At 49.1% G+C, this 20465-nt stretch overlaps 1 protein-coding gene across 7 annotated transcripts in view; it reads left to right on the forward strand.

The window, feature by feature from the left end:
• SIK3 (SIK family kinase 3) overlaps positions 1 to 20465 on the forward strand; it is a 91596-nt gene that overhangs the window by 53741 nt on the left and 17390 nt on the right. For 4 of the 7 annotated variants that reach the window (XM_072884487.1, XM_072884482.1, XM_072884486.1 and 1 more), the window contains exons 4-14: positions 5847 to 6008; positions 12332 to 12456; positions 13359 to 13482; positions 14651 to 14769; positions 15147 to 15257; positions 15424 to 15567; positions 16162 to 16242; positions 16353 to 16462; positions 17291 to 17444; positions 17948 to 18103; positions 18675 to 18745. In XM_072884487.1, coding sequence (XP_072740588.1) covers positions 5847 to 6008; positions 12332 to 12456; positions 13359 to 13482; positions 14651 to 14769; positions 15147 to 15257; positions 15424 to 15567; positions 16162 to 16242; positions 16353 to 16462; positions 17291 to 17444; positions 17948 to 18103; positions 18675 to 18745 — 1357 coding nt within the window. Of the gene's footprint in view, positions 1 to 2590; positions 3230 to 5846; positions 6009 to 12331; positions 12457 to 13358; positions 13483 to 14650; positions 14770 to 15146; positions 15258 to 15423; positions 15568 to 16161; positions 16243 to 16352; positions 16463 to 17290; positions 17445 to 17947; positions 18104 to 18674; positions 18746 to 20465 lie in introns of those variants that run through there. The other 3 variants (XM_072884488.1, XM_072884489.1, XM_072884484.1) reach the window with 2 other exon arrangements.

Genomic DNA, 20465 nt, shown 5'->3' on the forward strand with positions numbered 1-20465 from the left:
GTCACTGCAGTAGATTCACTTTTGATGTCAGAGCCTCTCACTCTGCTGGAACTGAGGCTGAGTCGCAATAAAAGATGAAGCTCTTAGCGAAGCAAGAAAAGCCCCAAATTAAGGAAAATAAGACAACTTGAGCTGAAGAATGCTGGTTTCCAGTGAATATAATCTAGTACCAGTTCCTCAGTACCTTGGTAGGCGGTTGTCATGCCTTCTTCTCAACATTGTCCATGTCCTTTGGATTCCTTCTCTGAGAGGGTGACAGCTGAGGGGAGAAGCAAGCAGTAGCTGATGCTTGGAAAGTGTGCATCGCCTGGTGAAAAACCTGACTTCCTCCAGCTGAGTCTTCCAGTTGTTTCCTCAAACACGGATCACGGTGCTAGACACCCAGCAGTTCCGAAGGCTTGTGAAATTCATCTTACCTTGTGCAGGAAGCCGTAATAGCAGCAAAATCACTTGAATGTCTATGAGAGTTCTGCGGTGATCCACACACGAGCGAAAAGTATAAATGACTTTTTACTTTTTCTCCCTCTTCTGTTGAATTTGGCAGAGATGGGCTCATCTTTTTTTAAATCCAGAACTATGTGCAAGCTCATATACAAACTTGGAATGAATTCTCTTGGTTACAAAAATAGCCTTCTACATGAGTCGAAGTGAAAATCTAATTGCTCTCTGCAATATTTTATGCTGTAGTAAATTCAGCTCATTAGCATGGCTAATTTCCATTACACTGCCCAGCATTTTATCCTTGTTGATAGCTGGGAGCAGCCGGTTATGCAACAGCCCTGACGTTTTCCCAGACCGAAGCCGGGAGGCTGTGCCCCCGCTAGCCTCTTCTGAGCATTTTCAGGCGCTGCACGAGGCCCTGCGTGCCCTCGGCGTTAGAGCAGAGAGGGGGAAACTAAAGTCTCAGCTTTTTGTAATCGGAGTTTCCTGAGGAGCCATTAAGACTTTGTTCTAACAGCGGAAGCAATTTACCGGGAGGAAACAGCAACCCCTTTTGGAAAGGTTTCCTTGCAGTCGTTAGCATCTCCAGCACTGAAGAATCTCACGTCCTCATGCTGTTGAGGGACGGTATCTCAGCGCGGGCTGGCTTCGCACCCGCTCCGGCTCTTCCGTAGCGTCGTGCAGCGGGTGGAAGCTGGGGCTTACCTATTACTAAGGGTAAAACTTTGCCTGCGCGTTGCTTCAACGCAATGTCCAGCCTTTCACGGTAGGCTTGTTAAGAGTCACTGGACTTGCTGCAGGGATAGCTGCTGGGTGCGTCTGGACAGCGCAGTCGCTGTCACAGTGCCTGTTACTGGGCACCGGGGAATCCTCTGCATTAACCGTGCCTGTGCTGAGTCTCTTATCTCTTTCTTGATTGCCTCAACACCTGCATGACCTAGGTTTTAATGCAAAAGTGTAGTGCTGAGCTGCAGAAGGGCGGGGGGGCTGACAGCCGTGGTTTTCTGGGTGCTAAATGCTCGGTGTAGGGCTGAGTGCCTCGTATAATTGGAAATACAGCGTCACGCGTCCGTGAACTGCAAGGTTTTGTTAGAAGTAAATCGAAGTTGTTTCCCTTGATGCTTTAAAAAGACTTTCTAAGGTTTAAACTGTACCATACAACTGTAAATATTACATAGGCAGTAACACAGGATGGAATTTTTAGCCGAAAGAATGGTAGTTTCTCTAAATGGCCCCGGTTTAAGTCAGTCGGTCAGTGTTGGATGCTTGCCTTTCTCGTCCCTTGTTGCTCTGAGCTCTGCAGGCTTTCCTGGGTTAGCACCTAGGAGAGCTTTACAACCTGTTTATCCGAGTTTCCAGTAAAAGGGCTGATAGCTCCTTCAGTGGCCAAGCCGTGCCGTAAGTGTCTTTGATTCATCTGTTACTGGAAACGTTTTGATAATTCCCTTTGTTTGCATAGCGGTGCATGGGGATCAGGGAGAAGACTTGCTTTTGCTGTGGGCTTAAGCAGCAAAATGTGAATTGTTATTTTTGCCCCTCTGCATGTTTAGCGTGTGGTTGGGTTGCTGGTTTGACATTACGAACAAATGAATGTCTCCTTTTAAACATAGGGTGCTCTTTGTTCCAGGTCCCTCGAGTGTCCTTGTTTTGAGGTCAGACAGAACATAGTCTAAAAGTCTGGTTTGATTTCAGCTGTTCACTGTGAATACGGTAAATAATCTGCAGTCCTCATTGACAAGAATGCAGGTACTTGGTTGATTAACAAAAATTCTTGGAAAACTTGACAAAATTATCATCTGGTTAACGTGGTTAGCACGTCTGCTGTGTCTGCCCCTTCTCTCCATCTCCTCCTGCTTGCCCTAAGCTTTCTGAGCGTGAGCTGGACAGACGCATTAAACAGCGTGGTACCAGTCTCTAGAAGGTCAGGCCGCTTCTGAGAGCACAAGGTCACCAAATACGCTGGAAATTTAACTTAATCCACCACACGGAGGAGATGTGAAGCTTAAGCGGCGTTTGCTTTCCAGACGGAAAGCGACTTAAAAGTGCGAGGAGCCTGTCTAGAGGCGAAAAGTGGAAACTTGTGTATCGGTCCTGTCTCTCAACCAGAAGATGCTTTTTTCTTCAGTATAGGATTTTACTGTGTTTTCTAATGCAGAGAGCAGCATCAGGTGCTTCAGAAACGTACTGAGAACAGCAACTGATGTTTCTAAGGGCTGTGAAATGAAATGAGGTGGTCCTTCCTCTCTGGAAAACACTCAAAGGAGCAACGCCGTGTGCCTCTTCGCCTCCCGAAGAGAGCACTGACATGGGTACGACCCAGCAGCGAGTCTGTGCTTCTGGACTTGGTGCACTCGAGACCAGTGTGCTGGCTCCCAGCTGAACGTTCAGGTCATCTCCGTAACCTCCGTTGCATGAGAGGTTTCTGCAGACTAAGCTTGCAATGGTTAATTTTGGCATACAGTTGCCCTTGGTGGTATGTGAAGTATTCTGTAGCTTCATTGTTTCTGTCCTTCCTCTGGAGCTTGTGCAGAAATGTCAGCGGTCTCCAAGTGCTGTGCCTACGTGCAGAGCTTGGGGACCGGCCTCCACTCACATTTCTTCACGAAAAGTGAAATTTCACGCCTAACCTACAAAGATTTTTTTTCACAGCCTAAGCAGGACTGACTAATAAGAGGGGCAGCAGAGTTCTGTGCGTGAGCGGACGTCTGGCAGCGCAGCCCCCGAGAGCAAGAGCCTGCGAAGCGCACGGCACCGAACGGCACGTGTCACTGTCTGCGCGGGGGGACAGGTGAACCTGGTTGGGGCAGAAATATACTTACCAGAACCTTGTAGAAATTCGCCTGCCGCAGTAGCTGGATTCGATTTCTTGCCTGCAGGAGAACCTCTAAAATATTTTTTTAAATGTTGAGAGATCGAAGCCTTGCACTTCGTTTTAAGACCGCTTGCTGTATCGGCAGGCTGCGCTCCCAGATTCAAGCGGAGTAAAAGATGTGAGTGACCTTGCCTCGTTTAGGAGCTGAGCTGCTATCTGTTGATCAGTGGTAACGCTTAAATTGGAGCAGGCCCTTGCTTAACTCTGCTTGTCAGCGTCCCAGCTCCTCAGAGTAAAAAATTTATGACCATGCAAATGACTTAATGAAATATGATGGGGCTATTTGCGATAGTAAATTTTGCTTTTCCTAGCGAGTGACTTGAGGGTCGTATTGGAATTGGTGATGGATTTCCTTCCCCAGCTCTGGTTCAGATTTGCTCATGGAACAAGTTTATCCGATGAATAAAACTGAATTGACGAGTTCTCCGAAAAACAACTTCACTCTGTTGCACAACATGAGTAGTCAAATGTAGAGAAGTAGGTTCCTGTGCAGTCAGAAGCCAGCAGAACTGCTTTGATGGATCTTGGTAATTAGTATTTACTGCAAGTCAATTATGTCGCAGGTATTTTAATTAATGGGTGACTGCGAAAAATACAACCACCTGATGAGAAACCTTCAGAAGAGATTTATTTTTATTATTTTCAAGAACAGGTATCTCTGTCAAGCCTTCCAGTTTAATGGAGTTTATGGAGTGAAATGAACCACTTCAGCCTATTTTTGGCCAGAAGTCTTTTGAGGTCGACTCGATAGCCCAGCTGAGAAGTAGTCTTGAAGCCTCTTGAGATGGGCAAGGAGATAAGAAGCCCCCGGGGTTTGGCTTGCTAGTGCCCCTACTAACCCGCACCGGAGGGGAGAGGGCTTGTGCAAACCTCTCCGAAGCCTTTCCCACGAGTTGGCGAAACTTGGGAACCCTCCTGGTCCCGCCTGTGGGTCAGGGCGTGTGGTTACAGCGGGCTCTCCAGGACGCTTCTCGGGTTTCTCCTGCGGTTTTTTTTGTAGCACTGTCCTCAACTCCATCATCTTGCAAACTGCTATTCCTACCCGTATCTCTTACCACGCTACATCAGTTTTAGCTAGATTTGCTTATAGGGTAGAGAGGTATTAGGAAAGGGTAATAATGGTATTTTGTAATTCAAGTGCCGCTTGCTTTGCCTTTTACACTTTTCCTGGCAGAGTTTTGCTGCCTGTTCTGCTGATGCTTCAGGGGAGGGGGATGCTTTTTCTCTCCTTCCCCTGCCATTTCTACTGCCTGCCTCCTGCCCGTCCATCCCCGCTTGCAGGGTAGTATGATGAGCGGCTTCTGGAAGTCTGGTGCTTTCAGGTTTTAAGTGGATTGATTTAAGTTGGGTTGCTGCTGTATGCCTGCCTTTGTGATCTCTTAGAGAGACTTTTCGTGTCCATGCGTGCAACGTTAGCTTCCAAGGAAAGCCTAGCTGGCAACAAGTACTACCTTTGAGTGAGAGTATAGATTTTCAACAAGATATTTGAGAGCACTCGGGTTTCTGTAGTAGAGGCAAAAGCTCTATTTTTATAATGAAATGCATCGTTGAATATTGCAAGTACGTTTTTGCACCAAAACAGTAGCAAGTGCCCAGAGACTGGTTATGAGCGTCAGCAACCCCTGCACGTGTTTTGAAGTGCGCGCGATGACTTTCTTTTGATGCCTTGCAGAAGTAAAACTGTTCCTGAAGCTGTACGGAGTTGCAGCGTTTGTAACGGGAGCCTGTGTGCTTTAGGAGTATTTAGACCGGCTCTCGGCCGAGGCGTACCTTGTGGGGTGCCCCGCGTCCCCCAGAAGCAAGGAGAGCGTGGGTCAGAGGCAGACGTGCAGCCCCTGCAGCCGAGCTGGCGTAAACTGCGGAGCATAGCGGCGTTTCGCTCCGATCTGGTCGCGAGTGGCTTTCCCTCTGAAGAGGGATGATGTTAAATACTTTGTGCAGCTGGTAGGTCTTTAGCTAGAAAGCTGAAGTTGAGGAGCTGGCTGTCTGTAACTAGCAGGGGCTTCACTGGCTTCGGCAAGAGTTATCTTTGGTGAGGCTTGTTAGACCACAGACAAATTTCCTGTGAAGAACCAGAGGGAAGGAGGGATGGCACGTGGCCACGAACCTGCACCTCTCGCTGTCAAGGTGATGTGGTATGAGGCTTGGTATTTGACTGAAGGACAAGGTTGAAAAAGTTTTCTTTTGCTGTAGAAAAAGATTTTAACACCTTTACACTTTTCACAAAACAGTTCTGATTTTCCAGCCAGCCCCGTCAGCTGTCCTCTAAATAGAGGGAAGTTTATAATTTTAAAGCCTTTCACTTGGAGACAGCCCAGGTACGGGCTGGCGTGGCAGCGATGTGCTGGAGTCCCTTTCCACGTCGCTTCAGCGGTGACCCCCTCTGGTGCTGGAACCTGGAAAACACGCTGGTGCCCGCGTCGTTCCCCATCTCCATCCTCTGCGTCGCTTGCCGCAAGCGTGCGAGAAGCCCCTGTCTGGGTTGCGCTCCCTGTGTGAATAACCACTTTGTTCTCTGCTTCGTCCCTCACAGATCACTTGGTGGCCCACGGACGTATGGCCGAGAAGGAAGCCCGGAGAAAGTTCAAGCAAATAGTGGCTGCTGTCAACTTTTGTCACTGTCGTAATATAGTCCACAGAGATCTGAAGGCAGAAAATCTACTTCTGGATGCGAACCTTAACATCAAAATAGCAGGTGAGCTAAGACTAGCAGTGTGGGAGGAAGGCAGCTGCTTGCAGAAGTTAATAAATGTAGGCATTGGCTGCTTCCAGGTATTCAGAAAGAAGGAAGCACAGTGCAGCTAAAGGAAGCTTTGGATTTCTGTGTGGCCTGCTGCCCAGAGCTGAAACTGCCAGGTTGTAGCCAGGAGATTTATATCTCCTTTCAAGTAGTGCAAAATAAAAAAAGAAAAAAAATAAAGCAAGCTGGTTTGGCTTCGTAGGCAGATATGCGGCCATAGATACTGCAGTGTTCCAACACGCTGGGTAATGAGCGAGACCAGTATTAAAAAATTGACCTTGTTTTGAGTCCTGCTGCCAGTCGAGGACTTCTTTGAAGCAGGTCAGACTAGGTGAGAGAGAAAGAATGGAAAGGAAGGATGACAACGTTTACGGTAGAGCAGTGAAGGGGAAACGGCACTCTTGGAATCACTTCGCTATGCTGTCTGACAGAGCAAGAGAATTAGCCCCAGTGCTTTGGGTATTCTGTTCATTGCAGGGAGAGAAGCTGAGGTTATTAAGCAAACAGGCCCTTACAGTCTGTTCCCAGTGTTTTGCTGCGCAGTGGGGTTTTTTGCTAATAACTGCCCTTCCAGAGAGCTTGCACCTTGGGCAGTTTGTAGACTGGCCTAACGCAGGCCTGCGTGTCTGTGATCCGCTTGTGCATGAGATTGAGCCTTGGATCCTGAGCTCTGTGCTGCACTGTCAGACTTGACTTTATTTAGCTTTGTGGTATTATGTAGCAACTGATTGAAACAAGAGGATTTAATACCGCCCTGGTCATCTCATTTCATGGGCTTTTGATTTGGAAGAGCTCATACTTACCATTTAATTCTACTAGAGCCTAATGTATAGCAGAGCATTTTTTGGAAAGCGCTTTGTTGCCCCCTCTCCTAATAGACTTCCCTGGAGAGCTTGTCAGCTTTTACAAGGGTTTGTAACTTGATTTTTGGGGAGGAAAAAAAAAAAAGTGCTTAGGGCTACAAAACTTTTCCGTCTGTGAGCATTTTAATACTGGGAGATGGGGAATACTCTTCTAGCTTGATACTGTCCTGGAGAGAGGAAAGAGTCTTGTTCGTCGTGTTACTGTTCTCTTATGTACCATCCGTAGGTGTCAGATTAGAGTTTAACGTTTGATTTGTAGTAAAATGATTGGTAATTTCTTAGGTTTCTCTCGTCCTCACTTTGTGAGGAGGGAGTGGGGAAGGAGTAGAAAGGAGTGAAGGACTTTATGAAACTTCCTCTGGGCGCTTAATAGCATGAACCATGTCCTCCTTGGCACAAGGACGATAACCTCCTCTTCACTGTTCTGGGAGGAGAAGATGAGTAAGAGACACGTTGCTGCTGAAGTAGGAGCGGTTCGTAGTGTTTCCTATGTGTTAAGTGAATCTGCGCTGTCTTGCGCGGTACAGCATTTCGTGGCCAGCTGAAAGCCTGATAGCTCACGCTTCCCAGGACTGCGCTGTGTGCAGCCACCGGGAGAAACATCCTGACAGTATGGGGAAAGCGGCTTGGTTTTGCCAGTCAGACTCGGTTCCTACAGTTGTGTAAGAGCCTCTGTCCTGAAGGAGGGCGGCAGCAAGCGCCTGTTGGTAGCTGCCACGCTGGGCAGTGGAAGGAGTTGGCGGCAGGTAACGGAGCTCCTACGAGAAAGGCCGTTCAGGAGGTCTTTATAAGCAGCGCTTTCTGGTGTCTGTTTTACGCAAACAGATGCGCTAATCATTTGAGGCCATCTTGTGTTCATGGGGTAAAATCTAGTCTGTGTGTAGGGGGGGAGGGTGCCTAGCAAACAGAAAGAAAGAAGTTAAAAACTAACCCAGGTAGAAACAGGAATACAGCTGGATTTCCTAAAGAAACGTCCACGTGAGCCTGCTGACAAGCTCTGTGAATGTCTGAAAAATGTGGAAACTTTTTTTTTTTAATCTAAGGGAGCTGGAAACTATTTTCCTTCCAAATCTCTGCTCCCAGAATGGACTCTAGAAGATAGTTCCCACCCTGGTGGTGGTAGTGTTTTACTTGGCAGGAAGATGTAGTAGTGACTTGAAAAGTAGCCTGGAAAAGCTGATTTATGGTATAGCATTTTCCAAGTATTAAGTTTTGTCCCTATAACTCATTAATTACAACTTGACACCAGTTCTTCCATTGTTTCAAGAGCAAAAAAAGAAGCGATAGCAACAGATCTCTTTCACACCAGACCTCCCAGAATAAATACTACAGAAATGCACAAAGCCCTGTTACGCAGGGCGGAGGATCAGCTAAACCTTCACTGCCAAACCCCTTAACCGTGTCTAACTCAAACCTCTTCAATAATGCATTTAATGTTCAGCTGATGGAAGCTATAGATGTATCTCGAGTGTCTTCTGAAGGCTCTGCTCGGTGGGTCTGGTCACTTTTTATCTGCCAAGCAGCAGCAACGCAGATAGCCTGAAGGATGCAGTGAGCCAGCGTGTCATCTCAAACACCCAGGGCTGAGACTGGGACTAAGCTTTGTGGTTCTTCTCATACCCATATGCGCAGCCTTTAGTCATGTGCAAATTCCGTCAGCTTTGGGAGTTTTTCAGACTCTCACCCGTGCAGATTTTCTAGCACGTTACTACTGACCTCCATTTGCAGCTTTGCTTCCCTTACTCAGCATTAGTTAAGCAAATGACGCTTAGCAAGGTAGCGTAGCAGTCCTCAAGTGGGTTAATGCTGCTGTTCTCACTCGATGGTGACTACCAATGTGCTTTTTGGGTTTGGGTTTTTTTTTGATTGATTGCAACTATACTATTTTTCCATAAACAGTAAGATACAAACGCTGTTACCCTCGATCTCATTTTTCCCATGGATGCTTTTTCTCCAGTGTACCTTCTCAAAGTCTGAGTCAGTAGCTTCTGGCACCGTGTTCACTTGTGCTCCCAGTCAGAGAGTTCAGCCAGGAGTTGAGATTGTTGCTAAATACCCAGGCCTTCCTGGGGTATGGTTGCAGAGAGGAATCTGATCCATGCGTTGCGTTGCATTCGTTTGCAGGAGTCTGCTTGCTCTTTCACCTTCTGAGGATAAAAGTCCCTGTTGTGCAGATACTAGAGCCAGCTCCCTGAAGCTCTGCTCTGAGGAAACGTGAGGGACTGGGCCCACTTGTTTGTAGCACAGAGATGTTTCTTTTAAATGTTTTCGCTATATCACATCATTGTGACTTTTACCTTGCTCTTTGAAAATGCCCTTTTCCCTCTGCATCTGTCTGTGGACTGAGACCTGGTTGCTCCCTGGGGACCTGGATTTATACGTCTCCTTGGACTGGGATGACTTGTCGGTTTTTAAGAAAGTTTATTTAAGCTGTAGTTTGGTTTTTTTGTTTGGTTGAGATTTTGTTGTTGTTTGCTTTGGGGTTTTCAAATCCCCCGTTTTCACTTTTTAGGGGGACTTTTAAAAAGCCTGCTGTTTTCACCAGCCTTGGCCTGAGTTCATGCAGCACAGGTGGGTTCTGGAAGCTGTTTCCAGCCTTTGAGCAGTGCTCTGTGTAAGATGGAGCCGGCTGGCTCCAGCTCCCTGCAGGGACGAGCAGCGTGACTCACCCGGAGTCCAGAAAGTGCTGGGTAGAGCAGCAGCTCTCCACAGGGAGAGGTTTTTCGTCCTGAAATCCGGGGCAGCTGTGGGGTGATGGCAGGAGCTCCAGGACCTGCTGGTTGAACACCGAGGTGCTTGCGGCGTCTCTGCCCTCCTCGCCCGGTTCTCTAAGGAGAGGCTCTGCGGTGTTGCTCTCTCTGCCCACCTCCTCTCTGCTGTCAAAAAGAGCTGCGAACCCGTGGACTAATTTCAAGCCCACGTGAAAGGGGGGTAAAGTTTCAAAGAGCCAATCTCCTGCAGCTCTTAGGAAGCAGAGAAGGTTGCAGGAGGCAGCTGTTGCACGTCTGTTCAGCGGCAGCGGCGGCCGCCAGCTGGCACGGCACAGCTCTGCTCTCGCTGCAGAATGTGCTGCCGCTCGCTTGCTGTGCCGCTGTCAAGCAGGGCTCTTATCGCGTGATGTGGTTAGCGGGCCGGTGTGGCAGCGCAGGGAACACCTCATTCCTCTGTCCCGTGCAAAGCTGGAGCTGGTGCCGGGCTGCACGGGGCGATAATCGCTGCTTTGAAAATATGGCTGGTTCCCAAAGTGCTGCAAAGCCCACTCGAGTACATATGAGGATAAATAAAAGTAACTAAACCAGAATAATTTGCTCAAAGTACGCGAAGTACCAGAATTCCGGCGTGTTCCTGCACGGTCAGAAAGAGTTTACATCGGAACTTGACTACAAATGCTTTGTTGTTAGGAGATGGAAATAGGTTTAGTGCTGTAGTCGTTATTGCTTGCTCTGGTAGCCGTAATTCAGGCACTTGTTACACATCCTACTTTAAACGTGAGACAGAACAGCTCAAAAGCTTGCAGAGGTGGAAAAGACGATTGTGCAGCTGTGTACTATTTCCCTGAAATAGTCCTCCAAAGGCTGACTGCTCTTATGTTTTGGAAGTTTAGATGACTTCATTTCCAACAGTAAAAGCCCAAAGGGTGTTTAACTGCCTTGTTTTGATACTGTGGTGCTTTTAAAGAACACTTACCATCGCTGTGCTCTGCTTTGAGGTAGGCTTTGAGCAGCGTTGTCTGTCCTCCAGGTATTTCCGCAGGAACACGCCACGCTAGGTGTTCTTCACAAGCGTAAACCATCTCTGCATTGAGAATTTTCCCCCCCCGCGAAGGGATGGTAAGAAGGAAAGTTGGCCGTACCCTCCTGGAGCTGAGCTAGCAGGAGCCGTGCCGACTGCGCCTGCTGTGCCGAGCTGTGCTAGGTGGTCTGCTGAGTTTTGCAGAAGCTGTTTGAAGGAGGAGAGGAGAGTCACCTGAAATGAGGTCATGGAAAGTCCTGTAAGGAAAGCGGCGATCGCAAGCAGGAGCACGGACTCACCAGTTAGTGCATGGTCTGTGGAGCGCCGGCTGGGCTTTCTCTGCCTCCTGCGCAGAGGTGTTGGCCCTCACTGGCCTCGCTGTACTGTGTGTTTTTGCCACGATGCTTTTTGGTTTAATCAGTTAGAATTTGAAAACTGAGTATTTCTGGCCCTCCTTGTTTTTTCCCGCATTTCTCACGCAAGCCTGCCGTGAGGATCTGCTGCTGGTGCAAATGGCATGAAAAATGTCCTGGTTGCTGCGGGTCCCCGTCCGTGTGCATTAATGTCACTCAGCCTCCTGCTAGCACACCTCTAGCAGAAACACAGGCGAGGCATTTGCAGATAACCTTTGCGGCACGGCTCCTTCTGACAGAGCTCGCTTCTAAGGACACCCTGCACGCGGGACGTGGAGATGCCTCTCTGTGACCGTGTGTTTGCTGTTTTTCAGTTGGGGTGAAAAAGAAAGAAGTGATTAATGAGAATTCCTTCTTTTATAAGAAAAAGCTCTGTTTTCTTGAATCCAGACTTTGATTTCTTTACTCTTTCCAGTGCAAGCCCCAGCTGTGTGCCAGAGGGTGGCAGGTTAATTAGCAGAGAATGCCATTAGTGCCCATGTAAGCTGATGGTTGACTGCCCGTAAGGTTAAGACTTTTCTTTTAATTTCTCTTTTGGGATTTATTATTTGCTCTTTGAATGATTTGACTTGGTTTGTAGAGCTGCCCGCCATAGCTGAGGTTTCCAGCTCACGTAGTGCTTTCTGGAAAATCAAAATTTCCCATTCTTTTTCCCTTTGTCTGCATTCTGTCCTTGCTGGTGGCTGCCTTGGCCCTAATGCAGTTGTGAAACTTGACGTTGGAGAAGCTGAACGTTGGAAATTAACACACAGGATTTATGTGGGATTTCTTGAATATCAGGTGGAAGCCTCGTTCCAAACCGTCCACTTGACTTGCAGCAACCCTAGTTGATCTGATTGCTGGTGTTTTGACTCCGGCAGGGAAATCACGTGGCTGAAAAGTGAAGAGCAAACTTTTGGAAACATCCTTGTTCTGCAAAGCAGAAGCAGTATGGTCGTAGCGTGTGAAACAGGCCTAAGTCGTGGTATTTTGCAGCAGGTTGTCTAAATGGGCTGTGGCTTATACTGTATGAAGTGGATGTGCCGCTGGTAATACTTGGTCTTCTTTTGGCTCAGTACGGAGCGAAGTTGCACGCTCTCCAGGTGGTTTCAGCGTGGCTCTTACTCTTCTTGCCTCTTTTGCACTCTTGTTGCTCTGATGTCTGCGTATCGGTTATCCGTTACGGGATTGTACGTGGCTTTACTAGACTCAGCAAATTACTGATAGACCATTTGTGTCGGACAGTTGGAGTGGATCGTATTCCTCTCATCAGTTCTCTTTGTTCTTTCAGATTTTGGGTTCAGTAACATCTTCACACCTGGTCAGCTGCTTAAAACCTGGTGCGGGAGTCCTCCCTATGCTGCTCCAGAGCTCTTTGAAGGAAAGGAATACGATGGGCCAAAGGTTGACATTTGGGTATGCGATGAACCTCTTTCTCTCTTACTTTGATCTCATTTTTGCTCTGTTTGTTTGGCTTTGCTTCCTGAATACTTAGTACATGTCTCGGAGAAAAGCCCGTGATGTGGCAAAAAATGTTTTTTGAAGAAATGCTTTTAGAATTTGATTCTGGCTACTATGTCACATGTTGTCATTATTGGGGGGCATGATGCCAAAAATATTAGTTGCCCAGAAATGCATTTTCATTTAGTTTCCCAAAAATATGGTTCACTTCATTGCTGTTGAACGGCAGAGTACTTACTGTGGTAGGGCTTGATCTGGCAGAGCTGAAAGAGGCAACTTCAAGCTTTGCGCCACGAGGTTTTTGCAGAGAGCACATCAGCACAGAGGCTTGGGACGGTCTCCTCCGTGGCACTAGCTGTGCAATGCAAGGCCTGCTTTGCCCTGCAGCCCTGCCTTTCGACGCTGGCTCGGTTGCCCGCTGTCCTGCCTCTGCTCCTCGCGGGGCTCCCCGAGCTCTGCCAGCCAAGCCGGATGAGCGGGAGGGAAGGGTGGCATAGCTGGGTTGGAAGTGGCCGCGCTGTCGCAGCGGCGTTCGGTCGGCTGACGCCGCGTTTGGTCTGGGCGTGCGGGTTGCCCAGAGCCTCCTGCCGTGGTGGTGCGGGGCTGCCTCGGGCAGGCTGGGGCTGTAGGCTGCTTTACCGTTGCCTTCTGAGGCTCCAAAGAAAGTCTAAATTAGGCTTGAAGTTTGAAGGAGGAATTAAGCTGGCCTGGGACTGAGATGTCAACAAGGTCCATTCCGATGGGTTTTGCTTTTTCTTCTCTATTTTATTCTATTTAAACAATGCTTTCTGCAATTAACTACAGTCTCCCGGTCTCTCCCTCTAACGCTGCTGACGCGACCTTTGTTTTGGACGCAGAGTCTCGGCGTGGTGCTGTACGTGCTGGTCTGCGGCGCTCTGCCCTTCGATGGGAGCACGCTGCAGAACCTGCGCGCGAGGGTGCTCAGTGGGAAATTTCGCATTCCATTTTTCATGTCCACAGGTAAGGGGTGCGCGCACCGCGGCGCGCCGGCAGCGCCGAGCAGGCGCTGGTCACGTCTCTGCTTACAGATTCTTTGGAGCGCTTAAATTATAGTATACCAGTTGATTTATATGCCAGTGAAATGGTATGCCGGGAAGCTTATCCGCTGGATGGTGGTTTGTAACGTAAGCTAAAATGAGTTCTGAATCTAGAATTTAGAAACTGAAATACTCTTATTTAAAATCTCAGCTTCCATGTATGTAACTATGCAAACTATAGCAAAATGTTAGCAAAGATATACTTTTTCTAAATTTTGGGAAACGTGAAAGCTAAAAATGGAATAGTGATTTAGGAATACAGAGGCTTTTGCTATACCTGTTTTAGACAAGAAGTTTTTTACGGCATTACGGCACGTGAATTTCCAGCGATAGCCCCATCAGAGATGAATGTCTGTGTCCTGTTTCTACAAAAATGCTTCTGAATGCTTGAGTAATAAATCTGCTTTCTGAAAAGTGTGATTAATTCTCAGATAAAAGCAGCTTCACTTAAGAACGAGTCACATGTAGGTTCTTGGTTGCCTGCTCTCAGGTTAGGGAATAATTTTGCATGGGCTGCCTGGAGTTTCCCAGCTGAAAGCTTCCTTGCCTGCCGCCTTACTTGGGGAAGAGGTTCTCGTCATGCAGAAAATGCTTGCTAAAACATGTGGTGCTTTTAACGCAAGCTTAGATCCCACCCCAAATGGGGGAGAGCCTCAGCAGTCCCCCGTGCTGGCAGCACACGCGTAACACAGCGGAGAAATTCACAGCGAGCTGTTGCTGAGCGGGGAGTGTTCAGAGGATACTTTGCCCTTCAACCCCCAAAAGCCAGTCGTGTCCCCCGGCAAGGCGGGGAGGGACAGGGTGACAGCATGCCACCTAGGGGCTCCGGCAAACAGCACAGGGTCCGGGTGGCCTGGGTGGCTTCCTTCCTAGCATGGGGAAATCAAATGTCTGCAGCAAAGTGGCACATCGGGGACCGAACGGGTGCGAAGTGCAGAAGGAGAAGCGATATTTGTGCTATGTATGACTTCCTACAGAGAAGCACGTCGCTTTGAAAGCAAAAAGCGCTTTTGCCCTTGCAGTGCAAGGCTGCCTCCTGCAGAAGCCGTGTCCCTCCCTGCGGGCTACCCAGCCTCTCTTTTCCCTTGCAGAATGTGAACATCTGATCCGCCACATGCTGGTCTTGGACCCAAGCAAGCGGCTCTCCATGGAGCAGATCTGCAAACACAAGTGGATGAAGCTTGGGGAGGCTGATGCGGAGTTTGACAGGGTGAGAAGCAGAAGCGAGCTGGTGTGCGAGCGGGGTCTGCTCGGTGGCTGCCGGGCTGCAAACGGGCTCTGGGCACGTAGTGCTGCAGTGTTCACTTTGGTGTTTGAGAACTCTCATTCCGAGTGCTGGGGTGCTGCCTTTCTGCTTTCTGCGTCTCCTGGTCTTGCTTTTCACATCGCTCCTCATCTGCATATATTTTTGTATCTTTCCCCTTGGCATTGAGAGCCTAAGGCACTAGGTTTTGAATTGCTGTGCCATCAGCCTTCAAAACACATGCCAGCTTGCAGCCGGAGCCTGGTGCATGGGTTCTTCAGAGCGCTGTGACTCATTGGTGTGCCTTTGGGAATGTCAGCACTGAAGTCTCTGTGCTTTTCCAGCTGATAGCAGAGTGTCAGCACCTGAAGACTGAGAGGCAGATGGAGCCGCTGAATGAGGACGTGTTGCTGGCAATGGTGGACATGGGGCTGGACAAGGAGCGCACAATTCAGGTGAGACACCACAGCTGACAGTCGTGTCCTGCCTGTTCCCACTGGAGAACAAATGGCCGTGTTTGTTGCTTATCACCTCTAGTAACTGAGCAACCTCAGCACAGTACGGAGCATATTTGATTGGCTGACAAAAAGAACTGACCGCTTTTTCCTTTTCCTCTTTTAGTCATTAAGAGCCGATGCTTATGATCACTACAGTGCAATCTACAGCCTGCTCTGCGACCGTCTGAAGAGACACAAGAATCTGCGCATCGCAGCATCTCCAAGTATACCACGGACCATGACCTTCCCCACCTCTGCTAACATCCAGGTAGACGCTGCTTGCACAGTGTTCTCCCAGCCCTGGAAGGCCAGCCAGTCCCTTACCTGCCAAACTCACTTGCTTGGGAGTGTCCTCATCCTGGCAGGAGTGTCAAAATGTTCCTTGTCCGAGAACTTCATGTGTATTTAGGGTGCCATAATCCTGAGATTAGGAACAGTTTGTTCGTTGGCTACGGGCTTAGCGAATACCCTTCAGACAAAGTCTTGGGTTAGCTTAGTGACAGAGGAGGAGGCGGCGGCGATGTGAGGGTTACTGGCTGGGAGCTAGAGCTTGCAGACCAGGACTGCTGTGCAGTGCTTCTTCCTCGATTTGTGCTGCTGTCCAAGAAATGAATATTTGCTTTAAGAGAGGCCCGGTCATAAGGGAAGCAGAAGAGATGCTGACCCTGCCTGAGCAGAAGTGGGGAGGGGAAATGAGGCGACCTCTTGAGAATTGAGAATAAACAGACCTTCACGGGCTCCAGGGTAACCTCCCTATTCCCAGGCGGTTAGGTCCGCGCGCTGGTGTTAATCAGGCGGTGTTTGTAAAGGGGTTGTAAGAGATGCTAGCTTCATGTCTTCTGATTTTGATCTCTCTGCTCAGCAGACAGAACAGACAGGCAATACCATGAGCATCAACGTGCCACAAGTCCAGCTCATCAACCCTGAAAACCAAATTGTAGAGGTGAGGTACTCCCCTTTGACCCCTGCAAGTTCTTTTCCTGGGCTTGCGTTGAAGCCTTTTGCTTGATCCTCACACTGTATTTCAACATCTCCGATGTTTTGCCTGCCCAGCCTGATGGAACAATGAACTTGGACAGCGATGAAGGGGAAGAGCCCTCACCTGAAGCTCTGGTCCGTTACCTTTCAATGAGAAGGCACACAGTTGGAGTAGCTGACCCCCGGTTAGTATTGGACTCTTAACGCCCTGATGGAGGGTTAAGGGAACTTGAAGATTTACTCCTAGCAGATGCCTTTGGTGCTTCTGAGATATCACAGATTTATTCATGTGCTGCTTTGGCAGATGACAAGCTAATGCCTTAAGGGGACTTCTGGGCTCTGTGATATGTAAGAGTTGATACCTTTCGGACTGGCAGTGGTCTCCAGTTTCTGGGCTGGGAAATACACCTCACAGCATGCCCCTCGGTCGCAGGTCTCTGCTTCACTTTAGCCAGACCAGGTGGCGATGAGTGCGTGTATCTGTATCATAGCTGGTATCAAACCTTTGGTTTTCCGCTCCTGCTGTGAGTGGCTTGGAGTTATTTCTGCAAACTTGATTTCTGCTAGATAGAGAAAGAAATTCAAGGTACCTCTTTAGCAAAAGCTTTCTTTTAAACGTCCTAGTCCCGTTGCACAACTCGGTTAATATTTCGGCTAAGGATGAGGATGGGGTTCTTTCCTTGTCTTCTTCCTGATTAGCTCTGTGTAAGCTATAGTGGTGTTGACTGGTGTGCAAGCCCATTTCTCACCTAAGCTGCACTGCTGTCGTGTCCTAGCTGAAGATTTTTGTGATAAATGCGATCGAGGTTAATGCAAAGAGATAGTTCTGGCCAATCTCAACTTGGAGGGGGGAAAAAAGGACAAACGAAAACCGAAGAGTGGCTTGACTACTCTCTGACCATTTTCCAGAGCAGTAAGAAGCCTTTTGTGAAGGGAAGCTGAGTGCACCGGGCCCACGGGTGGTTCTCTTCACATCGTTGCTAATTCACCTGTCTATAAATGTGATTGCACAGGACGGAAGTCATGGAAGATCTGCAGAAGCTCCTGCCTGGCTTCCCCCGTGTCACTCCTCAGGCTCCGTTCCTGCAGGTGACCCCGAATGTGAACTTCATGCACAATGTGCTGCCTAGGCAGAACCTGCAGCCCACGGGTCAGCTGGAGTACAAGGTACGGACCGACACACGTGCTCCCTGCCGCAGTCGGTGCCCCACCGGCACGCGGGGGTGCGTTTGTGCTCGCGCTTGCTCTCTCCATTTGCCGATCCCTTGGACTCCGTAAGCTTCAAGATTTAGCCTCTTGCTGTCTCTTTAGGTATGATTCTAGTTGGTTACTGAAAAAGTTGAAGAACAAAAGAACACTACAATGTGAAATTAATTAGTGGGCTGGGGAGAAATAGGACTGCGCTGCCTGGCTTTGGAGCTGCAGGTTGCAGCCCGCCTGGCAACTAAAGCAGAGTGCAGGGAAATGGGGAGTTAAACACTCCTTCTCCAGTGACACTGCCTCTTTCTGCCCCGCTTCAGCTCTGAGATGTTGGTGATTAATCCCTCATCTCTCCTGAAGCCCAGAAGCGTTGTCTTCTCTCGTGCCGGTGTCTGGGTTTGTGACCGTAGCGCTCGGGTACTGGAAGGATCCAGTACGGGGTTGATAACTGCACTGTCTGTGCTTCCCAGGAGCAGTCCCTGCTGCAGCCCCCCACCCTGCAGCTGCTGAATGGCATGGGCCCTCTGGGGCGGAGGGCATCAGATGGCGGAGCTAACATCCAGTTACACGCACAGCAACTGCTGAAACGTCCTCGAGGTCCATCTCCACTCGTCACTATGACGCCAGTAAGTAGCAAAAGGAAAGAAGAGAATTGGTGGTGTGCTTATAAATATCTTCTCCCGCAGGCAGAGCTGACTGCCTCCAGGTCATAGCAGACGGAGTAGTGCTCTGGAAGCACTGCAGGGAGTGTGCCCGCTTGCTTCCAAAGGCTCTCCCCCTCCGGAGCGGCAGGGTGCTCTGTCCCCTTGTGGGAGCGTTGCTGTGCTCTCCTGTAGCTAGCAGCTGAGGTGGTATTGCTCTTCGGAATTGACAACGCGTTTGTGAAGTTTTTTTACGGTTGCTTTTCTTCTCCTTTGCTGATCTAATAGAGAAAACTAGAATGTCCGTCTTGGGCGTTAACGTCCGTTCTTCCTTGAGGCATTTGTATCGCTGAATTTTCCTGGTAGCACCAAAAGAAGCGGCGGCCTTGTACAGGCAGTTCTGTTTGGGGAAGGAATGTCGGAAGGGGTCCTTGGTGCTGGGGAGGAGCTGGCGTATATCCGTGTGAAAGCCTGTCTGGGAAGGTCAGGCGTCTGCTGTGCGGGTGGGACCGCGCTGGCTGCCTCCTGGAACCCATGGCTTCTCTTCTCTCTGCAGGCCGTCCCAGCTGTCACCCCTGTGGATGAGGAGAGCTCCGATGGGGAGCCAGATCAGGAAGCTGTGCAGAGGTAACCCCCAGTCTGTTAACGTTTGCCCTTATTACCCTCAAAGAGGCTCGCCCTGTGGAGTTCCACAGCTGAATTAAAACACGAGCAACCTCATCACAGGCAACAGTGTTGATTACAGCGAAGGCTCAACGTTTCTCTTGTTCTTGTGGGTGTTGATTACTGTAGGCAATTACTCCTCTGACACTACTAGGTGCTTACGAAGCTGGGTTCCCCCGAAACGGTTAGCTATTTGAGCAGTAGGTTCTCCAGAAACTCTGAAACTGCTAAATTCCTTTGCTTAGTGTGCACCAGCATGCAATCCACACTAACCTGCAAAATGAGTGCTAAGTGATTCACCCCTCCCTGCTGAGTGATGGAGGTAGGAAGATCTCGTCTGTGGCCTTGGGTGTCAATGCAGCTTTTGTATCAAGACATGCAGTAAACATCCAACTCTGATGCCTTAAAGTGAGCTTGCTGGAAATACGGGTACCTCTAGCTTCTAATTGTGGCAGTAGGCCTTAAAATAGTCTGCTCCAATAAGGACAGGATTATGAGATATCAGTCTGAAAACTTCTGTTCTCTTTGTCTGCTCCAAACACGTACTGGGAAGCGGGTAGAATATGCTTGTACTTTCTCAATCCATGAAAACACTAACCGTGTCCTTGCTAACATTTTCTTAGTAGCTTTTGCATAGTTTCTTCTCTGCTAACCAGCTGGTGCACTACATGTGGTGGGTGTGGTTACGGAGCGCTCCTACTTCTCACCTCAAACTTGAAAAGTTTTCTGGACTCCCCCCAGTTTGTACAGGCCACCACCTCGAGTAAGGTAGCGTTTCCCCAGGGGCTGCGCTTGGGAGAAGGATTCAAATCGGGGGTTGCTTGCAGGCAGAGAAACCCTGGGGTGGGTGGAGGTCGTACTGCAGAGCCTTTGCCAGCTCTTCTCCTTCCAGTGCTCCAGAGCGAAGGGGGGATTTGAACGGTGGGTGTGTGCAGTGACGGATTGTGCAGAGTGTGCGCTGAGACTCCTTTTGCCTACCTGAGCTTAGAAGAAAGAGCTGGTACATGTGAAAGAACTCGCTTCCAGCCCTACCTTAGCTGACACAGCCCTTCGGCAGAGCTCGTCTTGTGTTTTTTGTGTAGCCTTATACTCTGGTTCTTCACCCTCATCTTTGCTCACTCTCACAGTATTTTCCAGCGTCAGGAGCTGCTGCTCATCCACTGAGCCACGGTGCTCGTGACCTGCCCCAGCTGCAGGGGAGCACGATGAAAGAAATGAGGCTAAGTCATGGTGTTGAGCGGGTGAAGAGCGTGCAGCTGCAGGCACTGTAGGCTGCGTTCAGCCCCCGTTAGGCTGCTGTACCCTAACTGCGTGCTGTCCTCCCTAGCCGGGCTCAGGAACACAGACTCCGTACGCAGCCGTGCTGCCTAGGTAGCTATGAAAAGTTGTCATTTAGGGCCCGTAATGTCCGCTGACGACGCCTCAGATGGTAGACAGTCTTTCTGACTGTGCAGATCAGATAAATCTGATTCTTGGCAAGGGGATGCTTGGACATCTTACCTGGGCAGATTTTCACCTCTCCTATTCTAAAACCTAAGGTTTCAGTTGAGTCTCTTAAGTTAAAGCATTAGCTCAGCTGGAGACATTTTGAAACCCGCATGCAGTACTGTGTAGGTTGCAAGCCACAGACATGTTCAGATCCCACTGAAAGGCAAGTCTCCTTGGACCCGTAGGTCACTTTGCT

Source organism: Ciconia boyciana, chromosome 20, assembly GCF_034638445.1.
Source record: "Ciconia boyciana chromosome 20, ASM3463844v1, whole genome shotgun sequence".
In the NCBI taxonomy this organism is placed as follows: Eukaryota; Metazoa; Chordata; class Aves; order Ciconiiformes; family Ciconiidae; genus Ciconia; species Ciconia boyciana.